The sequence below is a fragment of the Saccopteryx bilineata genome, chromosome 1 (assembly GCF_036850765.1).
Source record: "Saccopteryx bilineata isolate mSacBil1 chromosome 1, mSacBil1_pri_phased_curated, whole genome shotgun sequence".
Taxonomy (NCBI): Eukaryota; Metazoa; Chordata; class Mammalia; order Chiroptera; family Emballonuridae; genus Saccopteryx; species Saccopteryx bilineata.
The window spans coordinates 227451176-227477657 of NC_089490.1; the positions used below are offsets into that span (position 1 = coordinate 227451176).

The 26482-nt window shown below is 39.4% G+C and overlaps 1 protein-coding gene across 6 annotated transcripts in view; it reads left to right on the forward strand.

Annotated features, from left to right (window-relative positions):
• The window catches only part of ENAH (ENAH actin regulator), a 144098-nt gene extending 119805 nt beyond the window's left edge, over positions 1 to 24293 (forward strand). For 3 of the 6 annotated variants that reach the window (XM_066237418.1, XM_066237437.1, XM_066237426.1), the window contains 10 exons: positions 489 to 1283; positions 3814 to 4115; positions 4890 to 5035; positions 5196 to 5253; positions 6022 to 6070; positions 9477 to 9543; positions 12857 to 12919; positions 16405 to 16483; positions 20751 to 20808; positions 21331 to 24293. In XM_066237418.1, the coding sequence (XP_066093515.1) occupies positions 489 to 1283; positions 3814 to 4115; positions 4890 to 5035; positions 5196 to 5253; positions 6022 to 6070; positions 9477 to 9543; positions 12857 to 12919; positions 16405 to 16483; positions 20751 to 20808; positions 21331 to 21368 (1655 nt within the window). In that variant the 3' untranslated portion in view covers positions 21369 to 24293. The remainder of the gene's footprint in view (positions 1 to 488; positions 1284 to 3813; positions 4116 to 4889; positions 5036 to 5195; positions 5254 to 6021; positions 6071 to 9476; positions 9544 to 12856; positions 12920 to 16404; positions 16484 to 20750; positions 20809 to 21330) is intronic. The other 3 variants (XM_066237454.1, XM_066237445.1, XM_066237463.1) reach the window with 3 other exon arrangements.
• The last annotated feature ends 2189 nt before the right edge of the window (positions 24294 to 26482 follow it).

Below are 26482 nucleotides of genomic sequence, written 5' to 3' on the forward strand. Positions count from 1 at the left end.
GGTTATAGCCAACAAAATGAAACTTTTCCACAAGTAAGCAATTAAAGGGGGATCCTGGCCCTTTATCATAAATGTTTGCCAGTTTGGCAATTTGTTGGTTTTTTTTTTTACGAAAAAACAACAGCTGAACTTACTCTCTTTGTAGTCCTTATTTGTATAATCTTAATGTCTTTTTGGTGGACTAAAGAAGAAAAATTTAGACTACAGGTATTGTGCTCTTCTTGGGAAGGATAAGCTAATCCATTTAATTCATCAATCTACTGGTGAGATAGAAAACTTATTTCATCCTCCTGGATCCCAAAATGCTTTGAGGAGTGAAGTCATTCTCGGGTGGACTTGGTGATTTGCACACGTGCCTAATTCTCTGTACTAACTGTAGTCTACTTTTATACATTTTGTCTGAATGCTGGTGTTGTGGCTTTACTAGCTCCCTTTTTCTCTCTCCTTTTTTATCCTGTCTCTTGCTGCCGCTTTCCACCTCTGTCCAGCGCCACCTTCCGACAGCTCCCTGTATAGCTCGCCACCTCCTGAGTATGCCAGTTGCCAGCCTCCTCCAGCACCTCCTCCATCCCACGCTAAAGTCATCTCAGCTCCAGGAGCAGAGGCCACTCCTGACTATGCTGTAGTGACCGCTTTGCCACCTACTTCCACACCCCCTACACCACCACTTCGACACTCAGCGACACGTTTTGCAACCTCGTTAGGGTCAGCCTTCCACCCTGTTCTTCCCCATTATGCTACAGTTCCTCGTCCTCTGAACAAAAACTCTCGGCCTTCTTCTCCTGTGAGCACACCCTCTCCTCAGCCTCCAGCTACGAAGCCCTGTGCCTGGTCTACTTCCAACTTCTCGCCCCTCCCTCCATCTCCTCCAGTAATGATTAGCAGCCCTCCGGGCAAAGCGACTGGCCCAAGGCCCGTCCTCCCTGCTTGTGTCTCTTCTCCTGTGCCCCAAATGCCTGCGTCACCAACAGCACCCAATGGGCTGCTTGACTCGGTCACATTTCCAGTGTCTCCACCGCCTACCTCAGGGCCAGCACTGCCGCCTCCACCGCCTCCACTGCCTCCCCTCGCACCTCTGTTGCACTGTGGACCTCAAGCCTCTCTTCCTCCAAGCACCCCTGTTGCCTCAACTCCCTCATCCAAGCCCAGTGTTCTCCCTTCTCCCTCTGCAGCCGCCTCTGCCTCTGTGGAGACTCCTTTAAACTCTGTGCTGGGAGACTCCTCTGCTTCAGAGCCAGGCTTGCGGGCAGCCTCTCAGCCGGCCGAGACTCCAGCCCCACCGGGTAAGGCTCCATCCCCGTGGCTGGCAGCGGGGCCCTGGGAAAGACTGTGCCAGCCACCTGGGAGAGGGGAGGGTGGTTTCCCTCATTAAGCATCTATATGCCATAGTACAATGTTTTTTCTAATTTCAAAATTAAAATGGTTTTCTTTTCTGTTGGACTAATTGCATTTGGAGGCCCAAGATGAAGAATTTCCATATTGAACTAGATCTTGGTATCTTCAGCAGGATCGAAATCGGAAGTATTTTTCCAGTATTTAAAAACCTCCTTAATACATTTCTTTTAAACTTCACTGAGAAAACGTTACATGACACACTTGATCTACACGGTAAATGTGTGATCTAACTTGTCTTCCTTTCATTTCTGGAAAACTTTAGAGATATGTTTAGTGTCCAGCTGTAGTCATGACATATATTATCCTAGAGTATCCTTCAGTCTTGGGCCATGTTTCATTTTGGTTGTTCTTTCCCGGGCTGAGCTTCCCATATTGGACTCTCAGGATGGTGCCCCCAAACCCTGTGGAGCAGCCTGACTTTGCGGGAGGTGGTGGAGAGGGTTAGCAGGTCGGTATCTGCCCCAGTGGGTTCTGTGGTTCAGAATTACAAGAAGCAGCCTCTTCTGTAGTTATTCTTCCGAGGCAGCACCTTGCTGTCATGGTAACAGGGGAGGGAGGATGTAATCTTCTAAGTATGGATTATTTGTAAGAAGAAAAGGACCTGGCTCTGTAAGTAAATAAGAAGATGCTTAGCAACCCCTCCTCCCCCTTTTACAATAGAATTTAGCAGGAATTTCAGGAAGGAATAGGACAACAAATCGATGTTGACAAAGAAACAACGTTATAGTCTGGGTATAAACACTTCTTTTTAAAAGTCTTAGTTGTCAAAATAAAGTAATAAAGGCTCATTATTGCTATGTATATATTTTTCTTGTTGACTTCTCAGATTTTCATAAATATGAAGTCAATATTCTAGTAAAGTCTCACTGTGACAGTCATGCTGGACAGCAGAGGAACAGTTAGCCTGATCAGGTCCCACGGCAACGAGTTGTATCCTTAGAGCTCTGATGACCCCTTCTTGGAGCAACTTATGTTTTCAGCTTGAGTAACTGCTTAAAGGTAGCAGTTTCAAATGATGTACCTCCTGTTGTGCAAATAGCATTTTATTTGTCCTAAAACACCCCCTTTAAGCCTTAAGGAAGGGAATACCTACTAGTTCTGTTTTCTGATACTAAGTTCTTGTTCATTCTGTGATTTTAGAAGAGTTGGACATTTTTATGTTACCCCTTGTCTTCTAGGCTAAAAAAACCTCTGTACTTTAACTTCTATGTCATTTAATGATTTCAGGTAGTTATTTTGAGATTTTACTTTGTACTAGTAGATTCCTTACCTTCAGTGATTGTCAATTCACGCTACATGTTGGAATTTGACATTTAATAATTTAAGATGCTCATGCCATCTTTTATGTTCTCAGTCTAGCCACTTTGCATATCTTCAATAGTGGGGAATTTATTTTTTCTACACTTAAGGTTTACACAGATTCTATGGGGTCTGTTATCTCAAATAGTACCGTACTTACTGTATTTCCCCATGTATAAGACGCTCCCACGTATAAGACACACCTTAATTTTGGGGCCCAAACTTTGAAAAAAATGTATTATATAAAGTTATTGAACTCAAGTTTTACTCATCATAAAATTCACACAACTTCTCATCTACGTGAAAGAGCAGGAAATGCAAGTAAAAAAAAAATCTACAACCACTGTATAAGATGCACCCAATTTTTAGACCCCAAATTTTTTGGAAAAGGGTATGTTTTATACATGGAGAAATACGGTAACTGCCATTGTGAACAGTGGTTTGTTTTCTCAGGGATGCTACCTCTTTTCCATTTTTTTTTTTTTTTTTTTGCATTTTTTCTGAAGTTGGAAACGGGAAGGCAGTCAGACAGACTCCCACATGCGCCCGACCGGGATCCACCCGGCATGCCCACCAGGAGGTGATACTCTGCCCATCTGGGGCGTCACTTTGCTGCAACCAGAGCCACTCCAGTGCCTGAGGCAGAGGCTACAGAGCCATCCTCAGTGCCCGGGCCAACTTTGCTCCAATGGAGCCCTGGCTGCGGGAGGGGAAGAGAGAGACAGAGAGGAAGGAGAAGGGGAGGGGTGGAGAAGCAGATGGGCGCTTCTCCTGTGTGCCCTGGCCGGGAATCGAACCCGGGACCCCTGCACGCCAGGTCGACGCTCTTCCAAATTTTATAATCATTTATTTTGTGTGTTTACTAAGTCCCCACAAATACAAAAGAAATTCTAATTAGATGATCTGTTGCATAGCTCTATTGATAAAGCTCTAACATTAAAGTCAGTAGTTGTACACTTTGGCTTTACATATTAGTAACTTTTTAGTACTGACTTAGACTTTCATCATTATGATAAATCGAACTCGTGAATATGTAGTAAATGTTTGAGTTGGTTCCACAGGAGGTGCTTCCATTTAGCTCTACTGTTGATGGTCTCATTTCACATTTCTTTTTCTCAGGCATTGTCTTGGGACCACCTGCACCTCCACCCCCTCCGCCACTCCCCCCAGGTCCTGCCCAGGCTTTAGGGGCACTTCCTCCTCCCCCAGGACCCCCACCTCCTCCTCCACTTCCGTCCTCAGGGCCTCCCCCTCCCCCGCCTCCACCCCCTCTCCCTAACCAAGTACCCCTTCCCCCTCCACCTCCTGCTCCTCCCCTGCCTGCATCTGGATTTTTTGCGGGATCCATGTCAGAAGACAATCGCCCCTTAACTGGACTGGCAGCTGCAATTGCTGGAGCGAAACTTAGGAAAGTGTCACGGGTAAATGCACTTCCAAATTCCTGTAGTTTTTTTTATGTGTATCTGTTTTTTCTTGATAACTAAAATACTGAATTAATTTTGCTCTAGTTTTATGAGTCATATTAATAACTTCATTGATTTAAAAACATTGCAAGAATTTAAATTTATGGAAAAGTTGTAGGAATAATATCATTTCTGTAAACCCATCACCCAAACTCACCAGTTAACAAGGACATTCACCTATGACCACATTATAATTATCAAAATCAGGAAAATTTATCTATGATCTAGTTAGATGTCACCTATTATCCAATAATGCCTTTAATGGCAGTATTTTTCTAGTTTAAGATCACCCATTATATTTAGTTGTTGTGTCTCTTTCACTTGCTTTAGTCTGTAACAGTTCCTCAATCTGTCATGATATTGACATTTTTGAAGACCATTATTTTGTTGCTTACCCTTCAGTTTTATCTGCTGTTTCCTCAAGATTAGATTCAGGTTATGCATTTGGGGGACAGGTTATGCATTTTTTACAACTAAAGTAATACATCCTTTTCTATGTATCACACACAGGTATATGTAATATATATAGTTTTCCCTATTATTGGTGATGTTAACTTGGAGAAAACTTCTATTGCTATAACAGGTCAATACTATTCAATCCATTGGCTCTTAAGAATTAAACATAGATATTTTTATTAAAATTAGTGCTGATATATTTTCTTTTTTAAATATATAGTAGATACAATATTGTTTAACATAGGAGTTTATTCTGTTTATGTGTGTTTGATTAAGATGGAGGATGCCTCTTTCCCAAGTGGGGGCAATACCATTGGTGTGAATACGGCCTCATCCAAAACAGACACGAATCGTGGAAATGGACCCCTTCCTTTAGGGGGTAGTGGTTTAATGGAAGAAATGAGTGCCCTGCTGGCCAGGAGGTAAGTGAGAAATAGTGTGGATGTGTCCAGAACTGAGAATATTATGTTAATTTTATCCCAAATGTAATTTAACTAGATGTAGTTCTTCCTTTTTGCAATAGTTTTTATACCAAGAGTTAGATGATTTTTTTTAAAAAAATCTGATTTACCTTATTTTTAGGAGAAGAATTGCTGAAAAGGGATCAACAATAGAGGCAGAACAAAAAGAGGATAAAAATGTAAGTTAATAAAGATAGCCTATGCACCTGGAAGTGTGAAGTCCAGGCACAGCTCATCCAGGATGTGACAAAGATTGGTTTGAACTTAATATGAACTTAAAATTGCTTAATTTATTTTACTCTTCAGATATTATAAATAGTTTGGGATGAGTATTATTTATATATATATTTTTAATATTTCTAGTAAAATGGGTTGAGTACAGGACGTTGTGGGGAAAGTCCTAAGTCCTAGAGTTTAATTCTGTACCTAAGTCTGCCGTTAAATGAGTGGGGGGATCTTTTACTAGTTGTTTTGGTTTTGGTGTTGGTTTTTCCCCTTAGGGTCTCTGTTTCCTTGCATTTAAAGTGAAGGAATTAGACTAAATACGCAGTGTTCAGATGTTTCCCCTAGGAGCCTTGTGGTGGTTAGCTGTGCCCCCTGCCCAGTTCAGCTGGGCAGGTGCTGCTCTATCTGTTCTGTAGGTTGGCATTTAGCAGATATATAATAGAATTGTTTTTCCTGCCACATTTGGCCTTCAGTGATGCCATTCCTCAAGTCCGTCTCTGCGTCGGGCCTGATAGCATTGGCTGGTGCTGTTCTCAGTGAGGACACAAGGAGAGGAGCTGCAGGGTGCCAGAGGGGAATGGCTAGGAAGGAAGGAGAAGGAAGACTAGAGATCGCCGAAGGACAGAATGGAAGATGGCAGAAAGACTATTGGAAACGGAAGTATACACACTCACTATGTACGACAGGTTTGTGATATTATTAATATATATGTTTGTATTTAGGAAGATGCAGAGCCTGTAACTTCTAGGGCCTCGTCAACAAGTACACCTGGTAAGTTCAAGAGATGTATTTTAACCTTGATAAACATATACTCTATGTAGTAATACTCCCCATTTCCCATGTTTGGATCAAGTGACTGTGCTTAGTCGCTAAAATGTTCAAGTTTTTCTTCACACTGCAAGCACTGACTTTTCTTTTCTTTGTCTTTTGTTATCCCAGAAACAGCTGTTTAATTTTTTTTTTAATTGGGAGACCCATTAAAACCCTAGGATTTTCTCTGATGACTCTTTGAAAACCTTAATTTTTACACATTTTGTTTGCATTATTAATAATGACTTGACGTTATTCACCAAAACAAAGAAAATACCTTACCAGATGAGAGGGAAGTAAAATTATTTTAAATAATTGATTCTTAAAGATAGATAAAGAGGTGGACTGTCTACCTCCCTATTCTTTTAGTCAAATACAAAGAAATGATGTGTCAGTATGTAATAATATCCTATTCTCATGATGGATATAGTGTTCATTAAGTGCTAGAGATATATATATATATATATATATATATATATATATATATCATTAAGTACCTCACACACACTCTCTTTCTCTCCCTTTCCTTCTCCGTCTCCCACGTATTTCCATTTGGAGACTACCAGCTGCTTCTGAATTACACTTTTTAGAAAACATACTTCTGATTTTGTTTTTAATTGGCACTGTGCCAGACACGTGACAGGCCAGAGAGGCCTGAACACCAGAATCTCGTCCAGCAGGGCACACAAATGAAAAGTTAATCTTTTACAGCCACATGAATGTTATAAATAATGTGTCAAAGAAAGGAGGACACTGTACAGTTTGGAGTCACCTGGTTCATCTCTTCAGAAAAGTGACACTTGACTCTGCGTGGAGGAGCATTGAGGTTGACTGAATGTAGAAGGAGTGATGTTGTGCAGATGGGGCGCCAGAGATGAGTGAGGGGAGACTGGGAAGCAGTCGGACTCGCCTTTCCAGAGTGGGAATGCTTTCTGAGGAGTATTGGAGAAAGGTAGAAAAGTGAGTTAGAACCAAAATGTTGAAAGCTTTTTATGAAATGATCAGGAATTTAGACTTCAGTCCTGCAAGGAGTGAGTTGACAATCAACTGAAAAGGTTTTAGGAACATTAACAAGGGCAGTTGTGAGCAGTGTGACGTAGGAATCTGGAAGGACCGAGATAGGGAAACCATCTCAGTGATGGTCCAGTGTGTTTCCAGAGACCTGATGTAGGAAACCAGCCTTGGTCCTTCCTCCCGAAACCGACCCGGAGCCTTCTTAGAGCGGGGGCAGCGTCTCTTCCTGCACAGCTGAACGGAACTGCTCCTCCTCAAAACCAAAGCAGCTCTTTCAAGATTGAAAGATGGTTTGGCTGAAAAAGACCTCAGCCAGCTGTTAAACATTAGCAATCGCTATACACCGCATCATAGAATGATACCTTCCTTTCTCCGTTGCCTTTTTCAGTGACAATGTCCTGAAGGCCACGCCCACCCCCGCCCCATGCCTGTCCAGTTGTCTGTCCTTCAATTTTATTCAGGACTTCCCTCTTTTTGCCTACTTTGGCATGTGTCTCTTGGATGTGTTTCCTGTTTCTGTCCCTTTTGGACCTCCTTATCTGATTATTTGATGTCCCCTGGTCAGCTCTGTGGTGGTTGTTTTTTTCTTTTTCTCTTGGCCATAAACCCATAAATGTTGCACTCACCAGGTAAAACAGTGGTCATTTAGAAAAATGTGTTAGCTGTTAAAACACAGAAGAAAAAATACAAAGTATAATTTTAAAGGGAGAAATTGATGATTGATCGATTGATGAGGAACGTAAGATGAATGATGACTTTAAAGTTTCACACCTAGCTTACTAAATGTAACAGAAATCTAGAACACCAGGAAAGATGGCGGTATAGGTAAATGTGCTTCTCGTCTCCTCCCCCAACCACATCAAAATTACAGCTAAAGTACAGAACAGCCATCATTCAGAACTGCCTGAAATCGAGCTGAACGGAAGTCCTACTGCTGGGGAGTTGAAGAAGTCGCATCAAGACTGGTAGAAGGGGCAGAGACATGGAAAAGGGCTGGTCCCACACCCACATGTGGCAGATAAAAAGTGGGAGAGATTTTAGATGTGGAGGTGGCCTAGGGGTCCCAGCCCCACACTAGGCCCCCCAGCCCAGGGTTCCAGTGCCAGGAAGAGAAGTCCTCAGAACTTCTGGCTATTAAAACCAGTGGGACCGAGGCTGAGGGAGATGGAGGCTGTTGGAGTCAGTGCCAGACAGTTCATCTTAAAGAGCCCGCACACGGGCTTGCTCGGACTCATTCCCCCTGAACTCCAGAGCTGGGGCAGCAGCTTGAAAGGCACCAGAGCCATGGGGAGGAATCTGAATTGTCCCAGCATCAGGGCGAGAGCTGTGGGGGACAGCTTTCTGCCAGACGGAAATGCTGGAGGAGGCCATTCTTCCTTTGATGTGTCCTCCCCCACAGAATCAGCAGGCAGGCACCATATCTGAGCTTCCATCAACCTGGCTCACACTGTCTGCCCCACCCTTCCAACCTTGGTGATTCTAATTGAGTTTCCTAGTTAACACTGTTCACTGAGATCACAGTTCCTACTTAGACTTGATTCTCACGTGACTCAAATGCTTTCTTCCATGACAAGATTCCACTCCTGATTTCAGCAAGTCATTTAATGAGGCCAGTGATGGTATATGTGATTCAGCCCAAATTAGAGAAACAATTCAAAGCACAACTGCTGACCAGTGAGCCACTACATAATATCTGTTGTAGTAGGAGTTTAGAGTGAACTTACATTTAACTGGAATTATCTGCTAAGTCCCAAGAACTGGTTTCTTTGAGAATGAAGGAAATGCAATAGAATTGCATGGTTCTGAATTTTATTTTGAATTGTTTGAATTTTTTCCAAGATGACTATTTGAATTTAGATTAAAGATCAAAGTTTACGAACACATTATAGGTTTACTTTTTGTTTTACTGTTGGCACAAAAATAGTTTAAAATAGTATGGTTATACTGTCTCAGTCTAATAAATTTATATTTTCTCTTAATTTAAAATAATTTATACTATTTCATTCTAACTAATTAGCAATATCCTACTCTTATTCTGATTATCCTATCTTTATTACAGAGACTTCTTTCCATCCAATGTGTAGAATTATAGTATTTTAGATTTAACAATCTAAGTATATCCTAGGGAAACTTGTTACACTTGTTTGTTTATTCTTCTTATTTTATGGTCTGAAATTGTTCAAATTAGAATCCTTATCTTAGATTTTAATTAAAGTTCAGAACTGAATTAAAATTTTCTTATTTACCTATAATACTACATAAACCTTGATAGTGGTATTTGATATCATTTGTTTTATATTAACGCTGGGAGTGTGTTAGGATATTCAATAACTTACATTCTTTGTTTTTAAAGAACCAACAAGAAAACCTTGGGAAAGAACAAACACCATGAACGGCAGCAAGTCACCTGTTATCTCCAGGTATCAATCCCCCCCCCCCCCAGTTTGATATTACATTTTTATCTAAAAAGAAATTGACACCTACGTTTTTATTGGAGAAAAGAAATGGATGGTAGGTTTGAACTTACACAGTGGAGCAAATACAACACCTGCCTGTGTTCCTCCTGCTGCTGGACAAGCACTGGCCCCTTTGCCTTGTCCCCAGCGAGTATCTCAACCCCTACCCTGTGCTGTTAGCAGCCGGGTTGTCTGAAATTTCAGATAGCTTTTAGTTGTCCCAATTTTTATTTTTATTTTGAAAGATTCAAAACTCCAGAAAAGTTAAAGGAACAGTACAGTGAGCACCCTTATAGCCATCACATAAATCTAGCAGTTATTACCATTTTGCCACTTTTGCTTGAACTCTTTATGTGCACATCTGCACTTTTTTTCCCTTGGAAGAGTTGGAAGGCATTTTGCAAATATTTGCTGCTTCACTATAAAGGCTTTTGCATTTTTCTTAAGAACCAACACGTTTCCTATATAATCCCAATACCATTAGCACTCTCGAGAAATTTAATGCTGAACGATATTACAGAATAGAGCCACATTTTCCCATTAGTCTCAGTGACATCCTGTATTTTGTAAATGTAATTTTTGAAAGAAACATGTTTTACACTGAAAAGGAGCTGGAGACAAAAGACTGCAATGTTTATGAGAGAACAAAATAAAACCTAAATTTTTGAATTTGTAAAGTAGAAAGATTTATTTGAAACTCTCAGTTTGAAACTTCTAATTATAATCAAGTTAGAAAAGATCCTGCCAAGCAACAAGATTAGCTAATTCATGTTTCTGCAAGTGGTCATGTGTCGAGGTCAGGAATATTCAGTATTCCTTAGCTAGGCATACTTTATTATCACAACTAAGTTTATAACACAAGTCTGAAACATAGAACTTTTTTTTTCAGTTTATGAGACAGTTGCGGTGGTCAGCAAACTCATTAGTCAGCAGAGCCAAATATCAACAGTACAACGGTTGAAATTTCTTTTGAGAGCCACATTTTTGAAACGTAAACTATATAAGTAGGTATATTGCTATTAACTTAATTAGGGCATGTGGTCTTTTGTGGAAGAGCCACACTCAAGGGGCCAAAGAGCCGCATGTGGCTCATGAGCTGCGGTTTGCCGATCACTGGAAAGGACTCCTAGAAATGAAAGAAGCTATTTTCCTTAGAGGCTGAAGAGTTTTTTGCCTTTTCTTTCTGAGCTATTTGCCTTATTTTTGCCTCCTGAAAAGCAAACCTGACTCAAAGAAATCTAATAAAGAAAATGCAAAGATAGACCTTATATTGTCACAAATCTCTGTTAGCCTAAATCTAGATCTAATTTTGCATTTTATTTTTTGTCTGGTGGTGACAGAGTTTGCTGAGGACACTATTATTTAAGCACCCCAAAGAAACCAGACCTTTTTGAGTGATTAGGTGCTTTTAGTTTCTAAAGTGACTGAAAGATGAATCTATTTGATTTTAGAGGATATGCAGGAATTGCCTTTGGTGACATGCTTTTCCAGTAGAGTAGAGTAGTTGCCCTTTTATGTTTCTCAGATGCCTGGTTGATGTAGTCTTTGAATACAGGTCTAGTTGTTGGTATAGCCTTCCTTCTGTAGCACATTAGGAAGTCTGATTTATCATGTACATTTCAGAGAACAGAACCGTGTGTGTGAATAGTGACAAGGAAGGTCATTTCTCCTCTCCACCACTGCTCATCCCTGCCTCACTGATAGGAATGCCATCGTGAGCTTGCCTACATACAGCGAAACTAAGTCATGGTAGACGTGTCTTAGAAGGGACATACAAGAGGTTCTCCAAATGGAAATGTTCTTTGATGTGTTTGGGTTCATTTAGTAAAGGAAAAGGTATTTCTTAAAAGATTTTTCAGGCTTCTAAAGGAAATTTAATAAGTTGTCAAAGGACACCCTTTAAAAAATATGTTTATATAGATTAATGGAATCTTGGCTCTTATTATTCATCAGTGGTTGTAATCCTGTTTTGACCCTGGTAGATGGCTTTTCTCTCCTTACCCAAAGTAGAAATTCTGAAAGGCCCAATAATTTCCTGACCACTCACATACCTTTTGATACTTTTTTTTTTTTCTGAAGCTGGAAACGGGGAGAGACAGTCAGACTCCCGCATGCGCCCAACCGGGATTCACCCGCACACCCACCAGAGGCCGATGCTCTGCCCACCAGGGGGCGATGCTCTGCCCCTCTGGGGCATTGCTCTGCTGCAACCAGAGCCACTCTAGTGCCTGGGGCAGAGACCAAGGAGCCATCCCCAGCGCCCGGGCCATCTTTGCTCCAGTGGAGCCTCACTGTGGGAGGGGAAGAGAGAGACAGAGAGGAAGGAGAGGGGAAGGGGTGGAGAAGTAGATGGGCGCTTCTCCTGTGTGCCCTGGCCGGGAATTGAACCCGGGACTCCTGCACGCCAGGCTGACGCTCTACCACTGAGCCAACTGGCCAGGGCCCCTTTTGATACATTTGATCTGACCACTGATATGTGTGATGTGTCTTAAAATTTCAAAGCAAACACTTTTAAAACATAAACAATTCGTAAGTTATCTCCTGTTCCTTCCAAAAAGCAAGTTCATTGGCCACTTTACGTTTTTATTTATTTAAGTGTGCCTCATCCTTGCACGGTAGTGTAAAGAACCATTTCTCTTGTGAATGTCCATTTCATAGTTATGTTAATGGTAGACTGGGTTAATATCCTGTAATAATATATAGGAGATACTATATTATACTGTACTATAAACTGAAGACATCACATAGGAAAGCAAGGATGTTGGATTTAAAAATATAGTTAAACTGTGATTGGAATGTAATGTTGGGTAGGTTGTCATTTCTTCCTCTGGTTTTCATTAAGAGCTTACAAAACTTGTGTTCCAGATGGAAAAAATGTTCTTTGCATGCCTCCTGAGAAGAGTTGATTTGGGTACTTCAAGCTGCAATGATTTTTACTGTGTTTTTATTTGAGGTGATATAGCTGTATGTCCACTCTAACAGCAATGTCTGTGTTTTGATAACTTGTTGAGTCTGTATTGTAGATTTTACTATGTCTATTGTCTGTAAAAATGATTTAAAAAATTCTCTGTGATTAAGTAAATACTGTCCTCACATAATTAGTATATTAGTCTCCAAATTTTTTCTTCTTGGGGGAAAAACTTATTTTAAGGTTAATGGAGTCCTTTAGTTTTTATTTTGTTTACTAAGACTAAAAACCTATAAAATAATAACATAATGAGAATTACTTTTTAAAGTTCTATTATATACCCCTTTAAATGGTTTTTCCCCTTCATAGACGGGATTCTCCAAGGAAAAATCAGATTGTTTTTGACAACAGGTCCTATGATTCATTACACAGGTATCATCCTGACGTGACTTTGTGATTTGAGACTTAATAACATTTTCAGGGTAGGGCTGAGCTTTTTCTACATGGATTGGTAATCACCACAAGGGAGGTACTTAGAAAGATGGAACTTTTCATGTTTAGCTTTATTTAAAACACTTTTTAAAAAATTCTAAGAAATTTAAATTAGAGAAATTAATAGTGTTCATTTCCCTGCCATCACTTTGGATTAGGATAAATATGTATAAATGATCAATGTATCAGAAATACTAGATAGAGAGCTGCCGCCATATATATCTGGCTGTTTGCAGCTTTTGCGATTTCTCTTAAAGGCTGTTCTCTTTATAAGTATGGGACAAGGCTTTTAAAAGGTGGAATACTGGAACACGGGACAGTTTTATAACCACAATTGTGGAGGTTATTCTTTGAGGAAAATCTCTGTTTTCTAAATTCTTTGTTGTAAATCGAGTATCTTTAACAACTTAACATGTAACATCCTGAACAGATGATGTTTTCTAGAATGAGTTTAGCTATACCATTTTTTTAAATTAAGGAGACTTCAGACGTGAAACAGGCTTTCTTTCATTACAAAAAAAATGGCAGTTAAAAAGAAATCCTCAAATATTTAAGCTATATTGAGAGTTAATTTGGCAGAACAAGAACTTAAATATTATAATACATTTATATTATAGGTAAGTATCTAGAAGCAACACTCTCATTATAAAGTAATAAAAATCTTTGAGAAACTCTCAAATATTGTTAACAACTATGGTGAAAACTCATAGATAAGAAATAACTGAGATCTACCTATGTTATTATATACATTTATTTTTAAAAATACACAGCAGTTCCACTAGGAACATGAACTAAGTAGTATATAGAAGAGTGTTAATGGCACGAGTAAGGAGTTCTGTAATCAGACTCTATTTGGCCAATTTGTTATTGGTTAAAATTATTTTCATGCCATTGATGATTAAAATATTTAATAAACTTTGTCAGACAGTTAAGTCTACATAAAATGTTTATATTGTAATAGTGAAATAATTTTTTTTTCTTGAGGTGATTTAATTTTTTTTTTTTTCTGTATTTTGCTGAAGCTGGAAACGGGGAGAGACAGTCAGACAGACTCCCGCATGCGCCCGACCGGGATCCACCCGGAACGCCCACCAGGGGGTGACGCTCTGCCCACCAGGGGGCAATGCTCTGCCCCTCCGGGGCGTCGCTCTGTCGCAACCAGATTTACTCTAGTGCCTGGGGCAGAGGCCGAGGAGCCATCCCCAGCGCCCGGGCCATCTTTGCTCCAGTGGAGCCTCGGCTGCGAGAGGGGAAGAGAGAGACAGAGGAAGGATAGGGGCAGGGGTGGAGAAGCAAATGGGTGCTTCTCCTGTGTGCCCTGGCCGGGAATCGAACCCGGGACTTCTGCACGCCAGGCCAACGCTCTACCACTGAGCCAACCGGCCAGGGCCTTGAGGTGATTTAATTTTTAAGACCAAAGACTTATTTAGGACATTTGCCAGTGGATAGAAAAATAGCATTTAATAGTAAATCTTTCTCTTGTGAGCCAGTCTTCTCAGTAGTCTGCTGCTTTCACACACAGTGGGTCCTGGGACAGCATTGTTGATAAACCTTTTTAAACAAGTGGTGATTACATCTTTCCTTCAGTATGAAAAGTTCCCCCCTTTAGTTTTTTATCATGGTGGCGGTGGTGTTGGTGTTGGTGATGGATTGCATGTTAGCATGAATTCAAGTTTTTTTTTTAATTGCATGGTTTCACAATTGTTGACAATATAAGAGCAATAATTTCTTGCATTATTTAGTAAATATGGGTATGTTCATGGCATACCACCCGGTTAAGTAGTAGCCTGTAGCTGTTCACATCAATGTAAGGGTATTCATTATATAGCTTAGGAGAAAACATTTAGCTAGTTGTACCACTTAAATGTGAAAAGTAAAAGATAAGCAGAGTAGTTAATAATGTAATTCTGGAGAGAGGTGCGTGGGTATATGAAACTCACAGTGTGTCGACTTGAAGAATATTTTGCTAGAACAGACAATACACAGAGTACTGTGACTTGCATACTGTGGGCCTCTATACATCTTCAGTGTCTATGGCATTAGTAATCTCTTCAGCAAAGTAAAAAAGTATATCCTCACAATAGCAAAGGAAACGCATGAATCTTCTTACTCCCACAGCGCCTGTCTCATGCTTATTTAATGACATTTTCTGAAAGTTATTATTTTCCTTGTTTGTATGAGCGTTTGCAGATAGCTAATAAATATAAATTGGTTGGCTTGCCTCACAGCAACCTTTTGAGCAGTCCTATGTCTGATGTTAAAGCAAATTAACTCATTGTTTCATCTTCACCAACAATGCCTGTGGGTTTGGGTATAATGTGCCTTATAAGAATTATGCAGTTATAACTTTGTAAAAGTTATACCTATTGAATCTTGCATCAGATTGTTTAACATCGGTACTCTGCCAAATTGAAACTCTATCCACTTGACTAATGGTTTTCTTTTGCATTAACTTGTGGCCCTCAAAGAGTGACCACTTACTATACTAAACCAGAAAATTGAGGCAGACCCAACAGAATATCTGAATTTTCCTCTGAGGATTTTCTCTTTTTGCCAGAACTGGAGAGGGAGTCATGACTGACTTATTTGATAGTAAAACTTTTGTTTAAAATAATACCTTATCCCAAAGACTTTATTTCTCATGTGATCATTTTATTAGAAGCTAAACTTTTGAAAATGTAGTAATTCATAGTCAGCTTCTGTGTGGCATTTCCTTTAAAAAAAATAATTTTATGGAAGTGTTAACCAAAACACACCATTCAGATGACATTTTCATAAAAACTTCATCAGGAAGTAGCCACATATACAGTTGGGTAAGAATGTTTTTATCTTAATCATTTTCCCAATAGTTGTATTTATTTTGATGCTTGAAATGGAATAAAAAATATACAAAGAAATCGTGCTTAGTAAAATGCCCCCCCCCGCCACAAACCAAGGTGTAAAATTTGTAAATTGGTTTATATCAGTCAATGTTTGTTTTTATATTTTCCTGCCCACTGGTTTGTAAAAAGCTACTTAGTAGATGATGTACAATTTCAGAAGAAGGAGAAAACAAGGTGGTGTCACTTGGGCCTCGGATGTTGCAGCTGGCTTTGTGTCTCTGTCTAGATCAACATGTTACATGTTACCTGGTCACCTGCCTCGTGCCCAGAGAACATTGTCTTCTACTCTTAACTGAAGAAGTCTCATCAACCTAGCACCCTTTTGTAATGTCTTTAAAAATAACTGAAAATCTGAGAAATATGAAGAAGAGTTTCTGCTTTCTGTTCTAATCTGCCCTACACCTTTGACAATTAACTTTTTAACACAATGTCTTGTAAGAAATGTACTAAAATCTGGTGTTGGATTGTCAATTTACAATTATTTAAGAGCTCTTTAAATGTCCTAAGTGTTGTTTACCTCTCCTGGGCATTTCATTTGTACAGACCAAAATCTGCACCCTCATCCCAGCCCAGTGCCAACGGAGTCCAGACCGAGGGCCTAGACTACGACAGACTGAAGCAGGTGGGCCCCGCGCAGCCGCCCTTTGTTTGCTCTGGCTTCTTGTTAAACAAATCTTGTGTGCATGTGTTTGACAGATCACAAATGTGCTTGAAAAGCATATAGAGTTAAGAGATTTTTCTACAAATTAAACAGAGGCATTCTTTTTCCAGCTTCTTATGTTTTGAGTCAGTGGGTTTGCTTAAAGTTTCAGCAGTAGTAGAGGTTGTAGGCAGTGGTTTCGTGGGACAGCGCAAACTTTCAATGAATGTACCTGGTGTATAGTTGTTTAAAAGGGTAAGGGGGCTCCCACTTTCACTTACATTGGCCAAAATGGACCCAGAAAATCTGGTTTTAGCAAGAGTGTGGGGAAGCCGGGCACTCAACGTGTACTCATGCTTTCCAGGAAACAGCTTGGGAAAAATAAATCAAAAGCCCCTAAAAATAAATAACTACTTTTGAATTCAGCAGTTTCACTTTTAAGAATTTGTGCTAAGAAACCATAGGCGTGTGTAAGTATATAATACTGCTCACAAAAATTAGGGGATATTTCAAAGTGAATATGAAGTGATAAAAAAAAAAAGCATTTGGTTATTTTTTATTAAACAAGAACATCAGAAAAGCATAAAAGTCAACGAAAATGGCCCTGTCCGGTTGGCTCAGTGGTAGAGCGTCAGCCTGGCGTGCAGGAGTCCTGGGTTTGATATCCGGCGAGGGCACACAGGAGAAGCACCCATCTGCTTCTCCACCCCTCCCCCTCTCCTTCCTCTCTGTCTCTCTCTTCCCCTCCCGCAGCCAAGGCTCCATTGGAGCAAAGTTGGCCCGGGTGCTGAGGATGGCTCCATGGCCTCTGCCTCAGGCGCTAGAATGGCTCTGGTTGCAACAGAGCAACACCCCAGATGGGCAGAGCATCGCCCCCTAGTGGGCATGCCGGGTGAATCCTGGTTGGGCGCATGCGGGAGTCTGTCTGACTGCCTCCCCATTTCCAACTTCAGAAAAATACAAAAAAAAGGTCAATGAAAGTTGTTTGATTATGCAAATGAGATGCAAAATCAACTTTTATTTCATTGGTGGAAAGGCACTATACAAAAGACTGAAAGTACTGGAGTGTCTGCATGTTCCCTGATCCCCTAATTTTTGTGAGCAGTATAGTATGAAGCAACGCTCTGCAGCTGTTACAGAGTCATACTTGAGAGAGCATTTAACAATGACTTGTGAATACATGCCCAGGTTAGGGGAAACACTGGTAACCAAACAATACGAAGTCATCTCAACTTTATTTTTTAAGAAAAGATATTATCCATACTTTCTACAGATACATTATATTCAATACCTTTTGTACTCAGAGGAAAGAAGTAGGAATAATAGATGATGAAATTGTGGAGCTTTAAAATAGCTTATTCCTAGAAGAGGTAAAATATGTTTTTTATAAAGTTGGTAGTATTAAAAAGATTCAAAATGGTAGGCAGTGCATCTTAGTAAGGTGACTGTCGATTCTGCAGACCCGAGTACAGATGGACCGGTAATGGAAACGTGACCTTAGCCTTCCTGCCCTGCGCGACAGTTCAGCCTCAGAACATACCCACTGTACTACTCACCATGGTAATGTGTATTGACTTGCTGTAGACTGAAGGCCAGGTGTCTGCTAGCTTCTTGGCATGACATTGTTGCCTAATCCCCAAAGTAGTCATGTCAGGTAGTGTTTATCCTCAAATTCCACACACCTGAGGCTCGCTCAGAGATGTAGTTTCCTCAGTTCCACAGCTAAGTAAGTAGTTGAGTCAGAATTAGAACCCCAATCTTTCTTCTAACCCTATTTTTCCCATTCTGTCACTCATTTTTAAAACTGTCAGCAGATGTTTGAGTGGGATCAAAAAGGGCTCCAATAATGTTGCCATCAGATGAGTTCAAAACAAAAGTAAATGGGATTAAAGAGAGAAAGCCTAACAGTAATTTCAGACAAATTTAGTTTTTGTACTGCCTAACTTTTTGGAAAGTTAAATTGAGTTATGTAATTTGAAAAGGAAACATGTGGTGATTGATAAAGCCTTTGCTTTCCTGTGTATTAAATATGCCTTTGTTTTCTTGAAAAACATTTTAAAATAGAGCACTTTTACACACTATATTATGTTCTCGGCTAGCTGAAGAGCAACAGAAGAGAGGATAAGTTTGATTTTAGTGGTGCTTATCAGATTAATTTGAATAAGGATATCTGTTAATCCATATAATAATTTTTTTAATTGAGAGGCACGGAGGCAGAGAGACAGATTTCTCCCTGTGCCCCAACTGGGATCCACCCAGCAAGGCTCCCATGGGATGATTCTTTGCCCATCTGGGGCCATTGCTCTGTTGCTTGGCAACTGAGCTATTTTAGTGCCTGAGACGAGGCCGTGGTGGCATTCTCAGCGCCAGGACCAAAGTGCTCAAATGAGCCATGGCTGCAGAAAGGGGGGGGGAGTTTGAGGGTGGGAGTGGAGAGATGTATAAACAGACGGTTGCTTCCCCTGTGTGCCCTGACTGGGAATTGAACCCCGGACTTCCACACGCTGTGACCTGTGGTGATGCTCTACTGCTGAGCCTACAGGCCAGGGCTAGTCCATATACCATATTTTTCACTCCATAAGACGCACCTGACCATAAGACACACCTAGGGTTTTAAGGAGGAAAATAAGAAAAAATATTTTGAACCTAATGGTGTGTTAAAATATTTAATAAAATAATGTATTTTTCGCTCCATAAGATGCATGAGCATTTTCTCCTCCACTCTTTTGGGGGAGGGGGTGCGTCTTATGGAGTGAAAAATACAGTAATAAGTTATGTCTCAGTTTTCTCATTGGTAAAATATGGAGGAATTAAACTAATTGATAGTTTTCAACTTTATTTTAAACATGTAAAGCTTTCTTAGAAAATGAACTTTAAACACAGAACAATTTACTATTACCTGAAGTGTGTGCAATAGAAAAGTCACATAACCCGAAACTACTCCTTCCTAAGAGTAGGTGTTATTTTTCACCATTAAATTTGTGGTGCCCCTGTCGCTTTCATGGTACACGGTTCTTGATCTTTATTTTAATGGAGGGGGGGATGTCCATGATTTCAAATTGAACTTAGAAATTTTACAAAATAAAAATAGTGTTGCCTGACCAGGCAGTGGCGCAGTGGATAGAGCATTGGACTGGGGTGCGGAAGGACCCAGGTTCGAGACCCTGAGGTCGCCAATTTGAGCGCGGGCTCCTCTGGTTTGAGCAAGGCTCACCAGCTTGGACCCAAGGTCGCTGGCTCAAGCAAGGGGTTACTCGATCTGCTGAAGGCCTGCGGTCAAGGCACATATGAGAAAGCAATCAATTAATAACTAAGGTGCCACACGAAAAACTGATGATTGATGCTTCTCATCTCTCTCCATTCCTGTCTGTCCCTACCTATCCCTCCCTCTCTCTCTCTCTCTCTCTCTCTCTCTCTGTCCCTGTAAAAAAAAAAATAGTGTTATTTTCTTGGAGGAAGGAGGGTCCAGAGTACCACTGTTAAGTAAAAATATAATATGGGCCACGTAAGTACTTTTAGATGTCTAGTAGCCACATTAAGTGCAGAGAAAGATGTGAAATTTCAGAATAATATTTTAATATGTAACCGATATTTTAAAATTACTAGTGAGTTACTATACATTATTACTAAGTTTTTGAAACCTCGTGTGTGTTGACATTTAGAGAGCATCTCACTTCAGACTAGCCACAGCCAAGTGCTCAGTGGCTGCATGTGTCTGGGCCCTGCTATACTGGGTAGGGCAGATCCAGGTTTGTCTCCATGTGAGGGCAGCCCCCGAGGGTCCCCAGGGGAACCCTGGGTTCCTGGAAACACAGATGGGCAGCGCTGGTGATTCCCGTGCTTCATACCAGATGACAGATTTGCCCAGAGCTGGGTGTCCAGTTCCTGCCTTTCTCCTGTCTGCACCTTGGGGTGTTTACCCCTCAGACTGCTCCAGGAAGACCAGATTAAAGCAGAGTTCTCATCTTTTCTAGAGACGTTATGAGTCAAACCTTTTACTGGATGGCAGAAGAATGATTCTGGTTTTAGGAAGCATTCTGTTTCATGTCTTACTAGGTTGGAATAAACAAAGACCAGGAGAGATAAACTATTAACATTTACCAAGGCTAATCTTCTAATACATAAGCCATGACTCTGGAAGCAAAAACCATGCTTCATATTTCATACATTCTTAAAATTGTATATGAGCATGAATCTTTTCAGCAATAATTTTTTTCTGTATTTCTGATGTTTTTCTCTAATATTTTAGGACATTTTAGATGAAATGAGGAAAGAATTAACAAAGCTAAAAGAAGAGCTTATTGATGGTGAGTGTCTAACAGATCTGGTACTCCCGTAGAGTCTTGTTTAAGAATAGTAAGTTTTCACAAAAGGCAAGTAAAGAAATTGCCAGTTTATTACATGAGGGCATAAAACAGTTACTTTTCCATAGCAGCCTGCCCTTTGTTTGGCTTGTGGGAGGAGAACCTCTCTCTTTTCTATAATGGAGGTAAAATTTGGGATGAATAAGATTCCTCAGCTTCAGGTACAGAGTAGTAATTGCTGGAAAACTGGGTGAACAGGTTCTGTTCTGAGGGACCTCTCCTTGTCCATCCTATCACACTGCTCTCTTGTTTTGGAGCCCATAGCATAAACAAATAGCTATCTGAAAATTAGGATCGTCTTTGTAGTAAGACAACTAAATGATCCATACAGTGAAAGATACAAGATCAGTATGTCTTTTTATTTCTGTGAGTTTGAACACTGTCATTAAAATTTCTTAAAATTGAGTCACTCATTTATTTTACCTGGTTATATTTATTTTGAACGCTTTTCCTTTTCCTACCCAGCAATCAGGCAGGAACTGAGCAAGTCAAATACTGCGTAGAGAAACAAACTAAGGAGAGATAGGACTTCAATCTGGAGAAAGAAAATAACCACCTACAAACAACAACTGTTAACCACAAAACCCAACATTTTGTGAGCCGTGAGAAGACAGACAGTCGGAAGGAGGGAAAAACCAACATACTTGGAAAGCCTTCAGACACTATTACTCTGGCGATAAGCTATTTCCTTCCCAGTTTGCTGCTTTTTCTTCTGACTTTTTCAACAGGATGGAAGAGTCGTGTAAGAGTTCATGTAACAGTTATGCAGAAAATACTAAGCCCGTCAGGCAAGACCACTGTGCATTGAAATAGTTTCATGTCAAGATAAAATCTCACATTTCCCCACAATCCCATTGCTAAAATAAAGAGGAGAAAGGCTTACGAAGTTTTTTCCAAGAGAGCGCTGATGAAGAATTCTGCAGGTTGTGCTATTGTATTGTAAATGTTTCTCTCAGGTTTGTCTTCCTATCATATGATTCCACGAATATGAGATGAGCCCTCTGCAGGTTGCCATCCTCAAAATGTGGGACAAATGGAATTGTTTTGTGTTTTCAAAGGGTGATATTTATCAGAAAGTGTCCTAAAAATTGATTTGTGCAGCTTGAGGAATTTTAGAATGATAGAAAGTCTCTCGAGTTAGCCTTCATGCAATTTTGTAGATTAAAACATAAAATTTGTCCTGAATTTAAAGATTTAGATGCCTTCCTAAATTGTTGCAATGCTTTACCAAATCTATGACTCCTACATAACACAAACCAGTGGTCAAATGTACAACAGTATATTGTAGATTTACTGTAGGTTTTCAACCTTTTTTAGATTTATGCATGTGGACATTTTTATAATGTAATTACAACCACCACAAAATTAGCTTTTTTAATTGCAGACTGTAATGCATGTCACCATAATATGTAGTGGCCTTCTCCAGGCCTAGTCCCAGGGAAGACATTTTGTAGCATATGGGAGAATGGGGGGGAAGGGAAGGAATAATTTTTTATTTCAAGTTAATTTCTGTACTTTTTTCTCAATTACATGCATGAAAAGTCACAATATTTTGTGACTTTAATTGGTAAATATGTTAACAAAACCAACTACATACTTAATCTTCCCCATCATGTCTTCAGCTATTTGTCCTTCAGCCTCAGTAATTTCAATGGTCTGAAACATGATTCTGAGCTCCACATGAAGTATGTCTTCCTGTGGAGCTCAGAAGCTCAATCCCTGAATCTGGCAGTCACTATTACCTAAGTGCCCTGCAGGAATGTACAGGTTCGTGCTTCTGACTGCGAAGCTGCTTTTGAATCTTGTTAATGTTGACTTGCAAGACCTAACAATGACGGCAGCAGCTGAGTCACAGAAAGTATTGATTGGGTAAGGGGAAACCGGTGAGGAGTTCTGCATAGTTTTAATAAAGTGACAGTTGGATGGTGGGAACAAGGAATTAAGACACCGCGTACCACTATGTGTGTGTGCGTGTTTGTGTGTGCACATGCGTGTGTGTGTGTAATCCACTCCTTTCTCTGACATTTGTGAGATGAAAATAGGGAAGAAATCCTATCTGTTGCAATGGTAGATTTTTTTTTTTGGAAACTTAGGAAATCAGAAATTCTCCAGGCTCTCCATCTTGATTCATGCATGAGTTGTTAATGTGCCATATTTACTTTGATATCTTTGACTATCAGGAAAGTCTTACTAAAATTTTGAAGAAAGAGTCCATTTTCACCTGCTTTCTAGGTTCCGTGAGTCTCCGCTCAGGAGGCAGAGTTTGTTGATAGCAGTTTTCCAAAGCTGCCAACAGGAGGTGCTGCCACTTCAGAGAGATTGGAGTGAGGGAATTTTTTTTCCCCCTTTAAAAGTCACTTTCTGTAGAAACTTCATTTTTAGATTTAATCTGTGATGGGTGAGCTATCATAATTCAAGTATACAGTTCTTTTATTTTCTGTCAGCTCTTCATTGTCATACATTAGTATAAATACATTAAAATGCAACAAGCTTGTAAAGTACTGTTTTCTAAAAGAAATAGGAGGCATTTTTGTCTTTATTAATGTACTTTTGGTTATATAAACACTCATGATATAAACACTTAGGTCCCCTATAAATCTGGTCAGAGGTAACTTTTGATCTTGTTGGTTCAGTTAACTAGTCTATATAGTAGGGTAGAGAATTCTGGGTACAAATGGTCCAAAGTAAGAGAAAAGACTACCATAAGATGCTAGATCTTGAAAAGAAACTGGTTTGTGCACTAAACGTTTTGTGCCTTGGTCTAATATTAACATGATGTCTGTGTAAAAATGACGAGAAGAACCAGTGTTGAGCCATGTTATATTTTCCATCATTTTGCATTACCCCAGATTGCTAAATATGTTCCTTCTGAGAAGTTTGCTTGAATTACTGTACATCTGCTGTCACATGTAACAGTTGTCATTGTTAGAGATTTCAATAATTAAAATGGAAAGCAGAAGCTTACCTTATTTTCCTTCTCCAAACCATGTTGGAGCCACATTACTGCGACAGTTTTTGTGCCCCTGGACAGCGGATGTCTTACGCAGTTTAGGGGATCCTTTCTCATTTCAGGAAGGTACTTCTTTCCTCAACACTGTGACCTGACCTGTGACACATCTGTGCTCTACACTCTGTAAATGGCTGACAAGTCAATTGCAAACTAACTGAATGTACAAATCTTAGTGCTGGTGCTGAAATCTCTTCAGAATAGTCATCCTGATTTCAAAGTTTGTTTTGAAATTTGCAAGCATCAAGTGTCAATCAGAACTGAAGCTGAAACACTAATGAATGTCGGATTCTCACGCATTAGGTGTACTTCCTTTTTAGAGTGTTTGGTTCTCTGCTGTTTTACCGTACTGTTTCATTTAAATTTCCTACATGCTAACTTCATTTGTGCGATCGAAATAAAATTGCAGTATATACATGTTGCTTGTTTGTGACACTGAGATAATCTTCTAAAATAATCTGGTTCTAAAGTAAGCTATATTGAATGTGAAAAATCACTTTTTAAAGTCCATGACTTCACTGCTGAAAGTTTACATCACTGTCCTTCAAGGTTTCATAAAAGTCATAAATACTGAGTAATTGTACAAAGGGAATACGTGTAATGTATCTACTTTTTGTTCGAAATCACTAACTGTTGGCTCTTCCCAAATTGTTTTGGCCTCACTTGACACAGTGTTTTTAATCATAAAATCAAGAGGGTGATACATGTTTAATTTTGCTCCATTGTATCCTACCATGTAGTCAGAGACTTCAGCTAACGCAGTTAATTTCCTTTATGTAGTGTGCAGGGCAAAGGACATTGTGGGTAAAGGGTCTTATCAAGTAGTGAAACGTAGTGAAATTTGTGTATCTGTAGTGTTTATACATTATGCCAATTTTTTGAAACCTATAAGCAGCAGTACTTCTATCTGACTCATAAAGTTTTGAGTTTCATTTTAAAATTTCAGTGTCTTCATTAGATATGCAATCATCTTGTCTTCTTGTAGCAGACCCGATTTTCCCTCATGCACTGTGTTCCTTTCATTCATTAGCACTTAACAGCCCTCTCATAGTCCACACTTCTAAAAATACCAACTGAGTTTTCTCTCTGTCCTGTCTCAGGTTCTTGCTTCCTTCCTAGATAAACCGGGTGATTGTCTATAAACTAAAAGTCACGTTCCATTGAACAATGAATTAAGTAACAGATGGTAACCTTTTAAAATTTGCCTGTCTACACCTTTTATGTTTTCTAAATTTGTATCTATTTTCAGTGCCATTGTGAAGAATTGGCCTTTAAATTCTAGGTAGTGTTAACCTGTGAGGCACAGTTTACAAGGATATACTGTAGGACCCCGTCATTCCTTTTTGTAGCCGTCATAACTTACCCTTTATATTCTGACAATTAAAAGCATATAAAAATGATATCATCCCAAGGAGGCTGGGTAAAAAGAATTCTCTAGGAGCTCTTATTTTATGTAGCCATTATAAACTCCACTTTTCTAAGGACATTTACACTAGCATGCACTTCAGAACTCTAAACCTGATCCTGGTGGTACCATTTTTGTTTTTAATAGTTGAATTTATACCTGTATGTCCTGAAAGCTCTAAAGAATGTGAATGTTATCCCAAGAGTATTGCAATGGTGATGTTTAATACCTCTGATTTTCCACTGAAAAGCCATTTAATATTTATATTTAGATGCTTTCGAAGTCAAAACTTGAAGTATATGTAAGGAATATTGGTGACTCTGAGTGAACAGAATTGTTCTTGACACTTTGGCTACGTAAAGGCGCAGTGGAGAAATTTACTTTTAAGAATAGTTTTCTCTTGAGTATAAGCACATTTACTAAGAATCTAAAGTTGGTAATCCTTAAGAAAGGTCATATATGTGCATCAAGTGCTGTTGGAAGTCTCCAGAACAGCTTTTTATTTTTCCCAGTGTCCAATTAGGCTGTGGATTTGGTTCTCTTCATGTTGTCTCAAGGTAATTTTTAAGAATTGTGATTTTTTTTATATGTTAATAATACTGGAAAAGTGAAGACTTCAAATTTAAATGTCTAAAATTGAATAGAAGAGAAAAAAGATTAACACAGTAAATTTAGGGTGATTAGGGATATTCAGCATCAACTAAGTGGCATTGTAGGATAAGTCCATTGTTGAACACCAATGGTGAATGCTCATAAGAAGCAAATTTAGCCTTTTGGTAAGAAGATAACATTTAAAAACTGCCTACGTATGAAGTTATGTCATTTTATCTGTCTAAATCTTTTTTTTAATATATATATATAAAGTAACAGTTTTTGTGAGAGGGTAAATAATTGACGTGGTCATAATAATTTAGGATGTTAAAAGAATTACTGCCCTGTTTTATTTATTAGTTATTTCTGTTAAATCTAAGAAATTAATTATGAAAATCAAGAAAGTGAAAAATTACTTCCTTTCCATTATTATAGATGTTTGTTGCACATAAACTGTAATCCAAAATGTTAGCATTATTTAAAGAATACCAAGGGCCTCCGATATCATACCTGATGATTAATTTAACATAGAGAATAAATAAAACTGAAACTTGAATGAAGTGAGCCAAAAGATCATAGTCGTGAACTGTACCCCACTTCTATGAAGCATATTA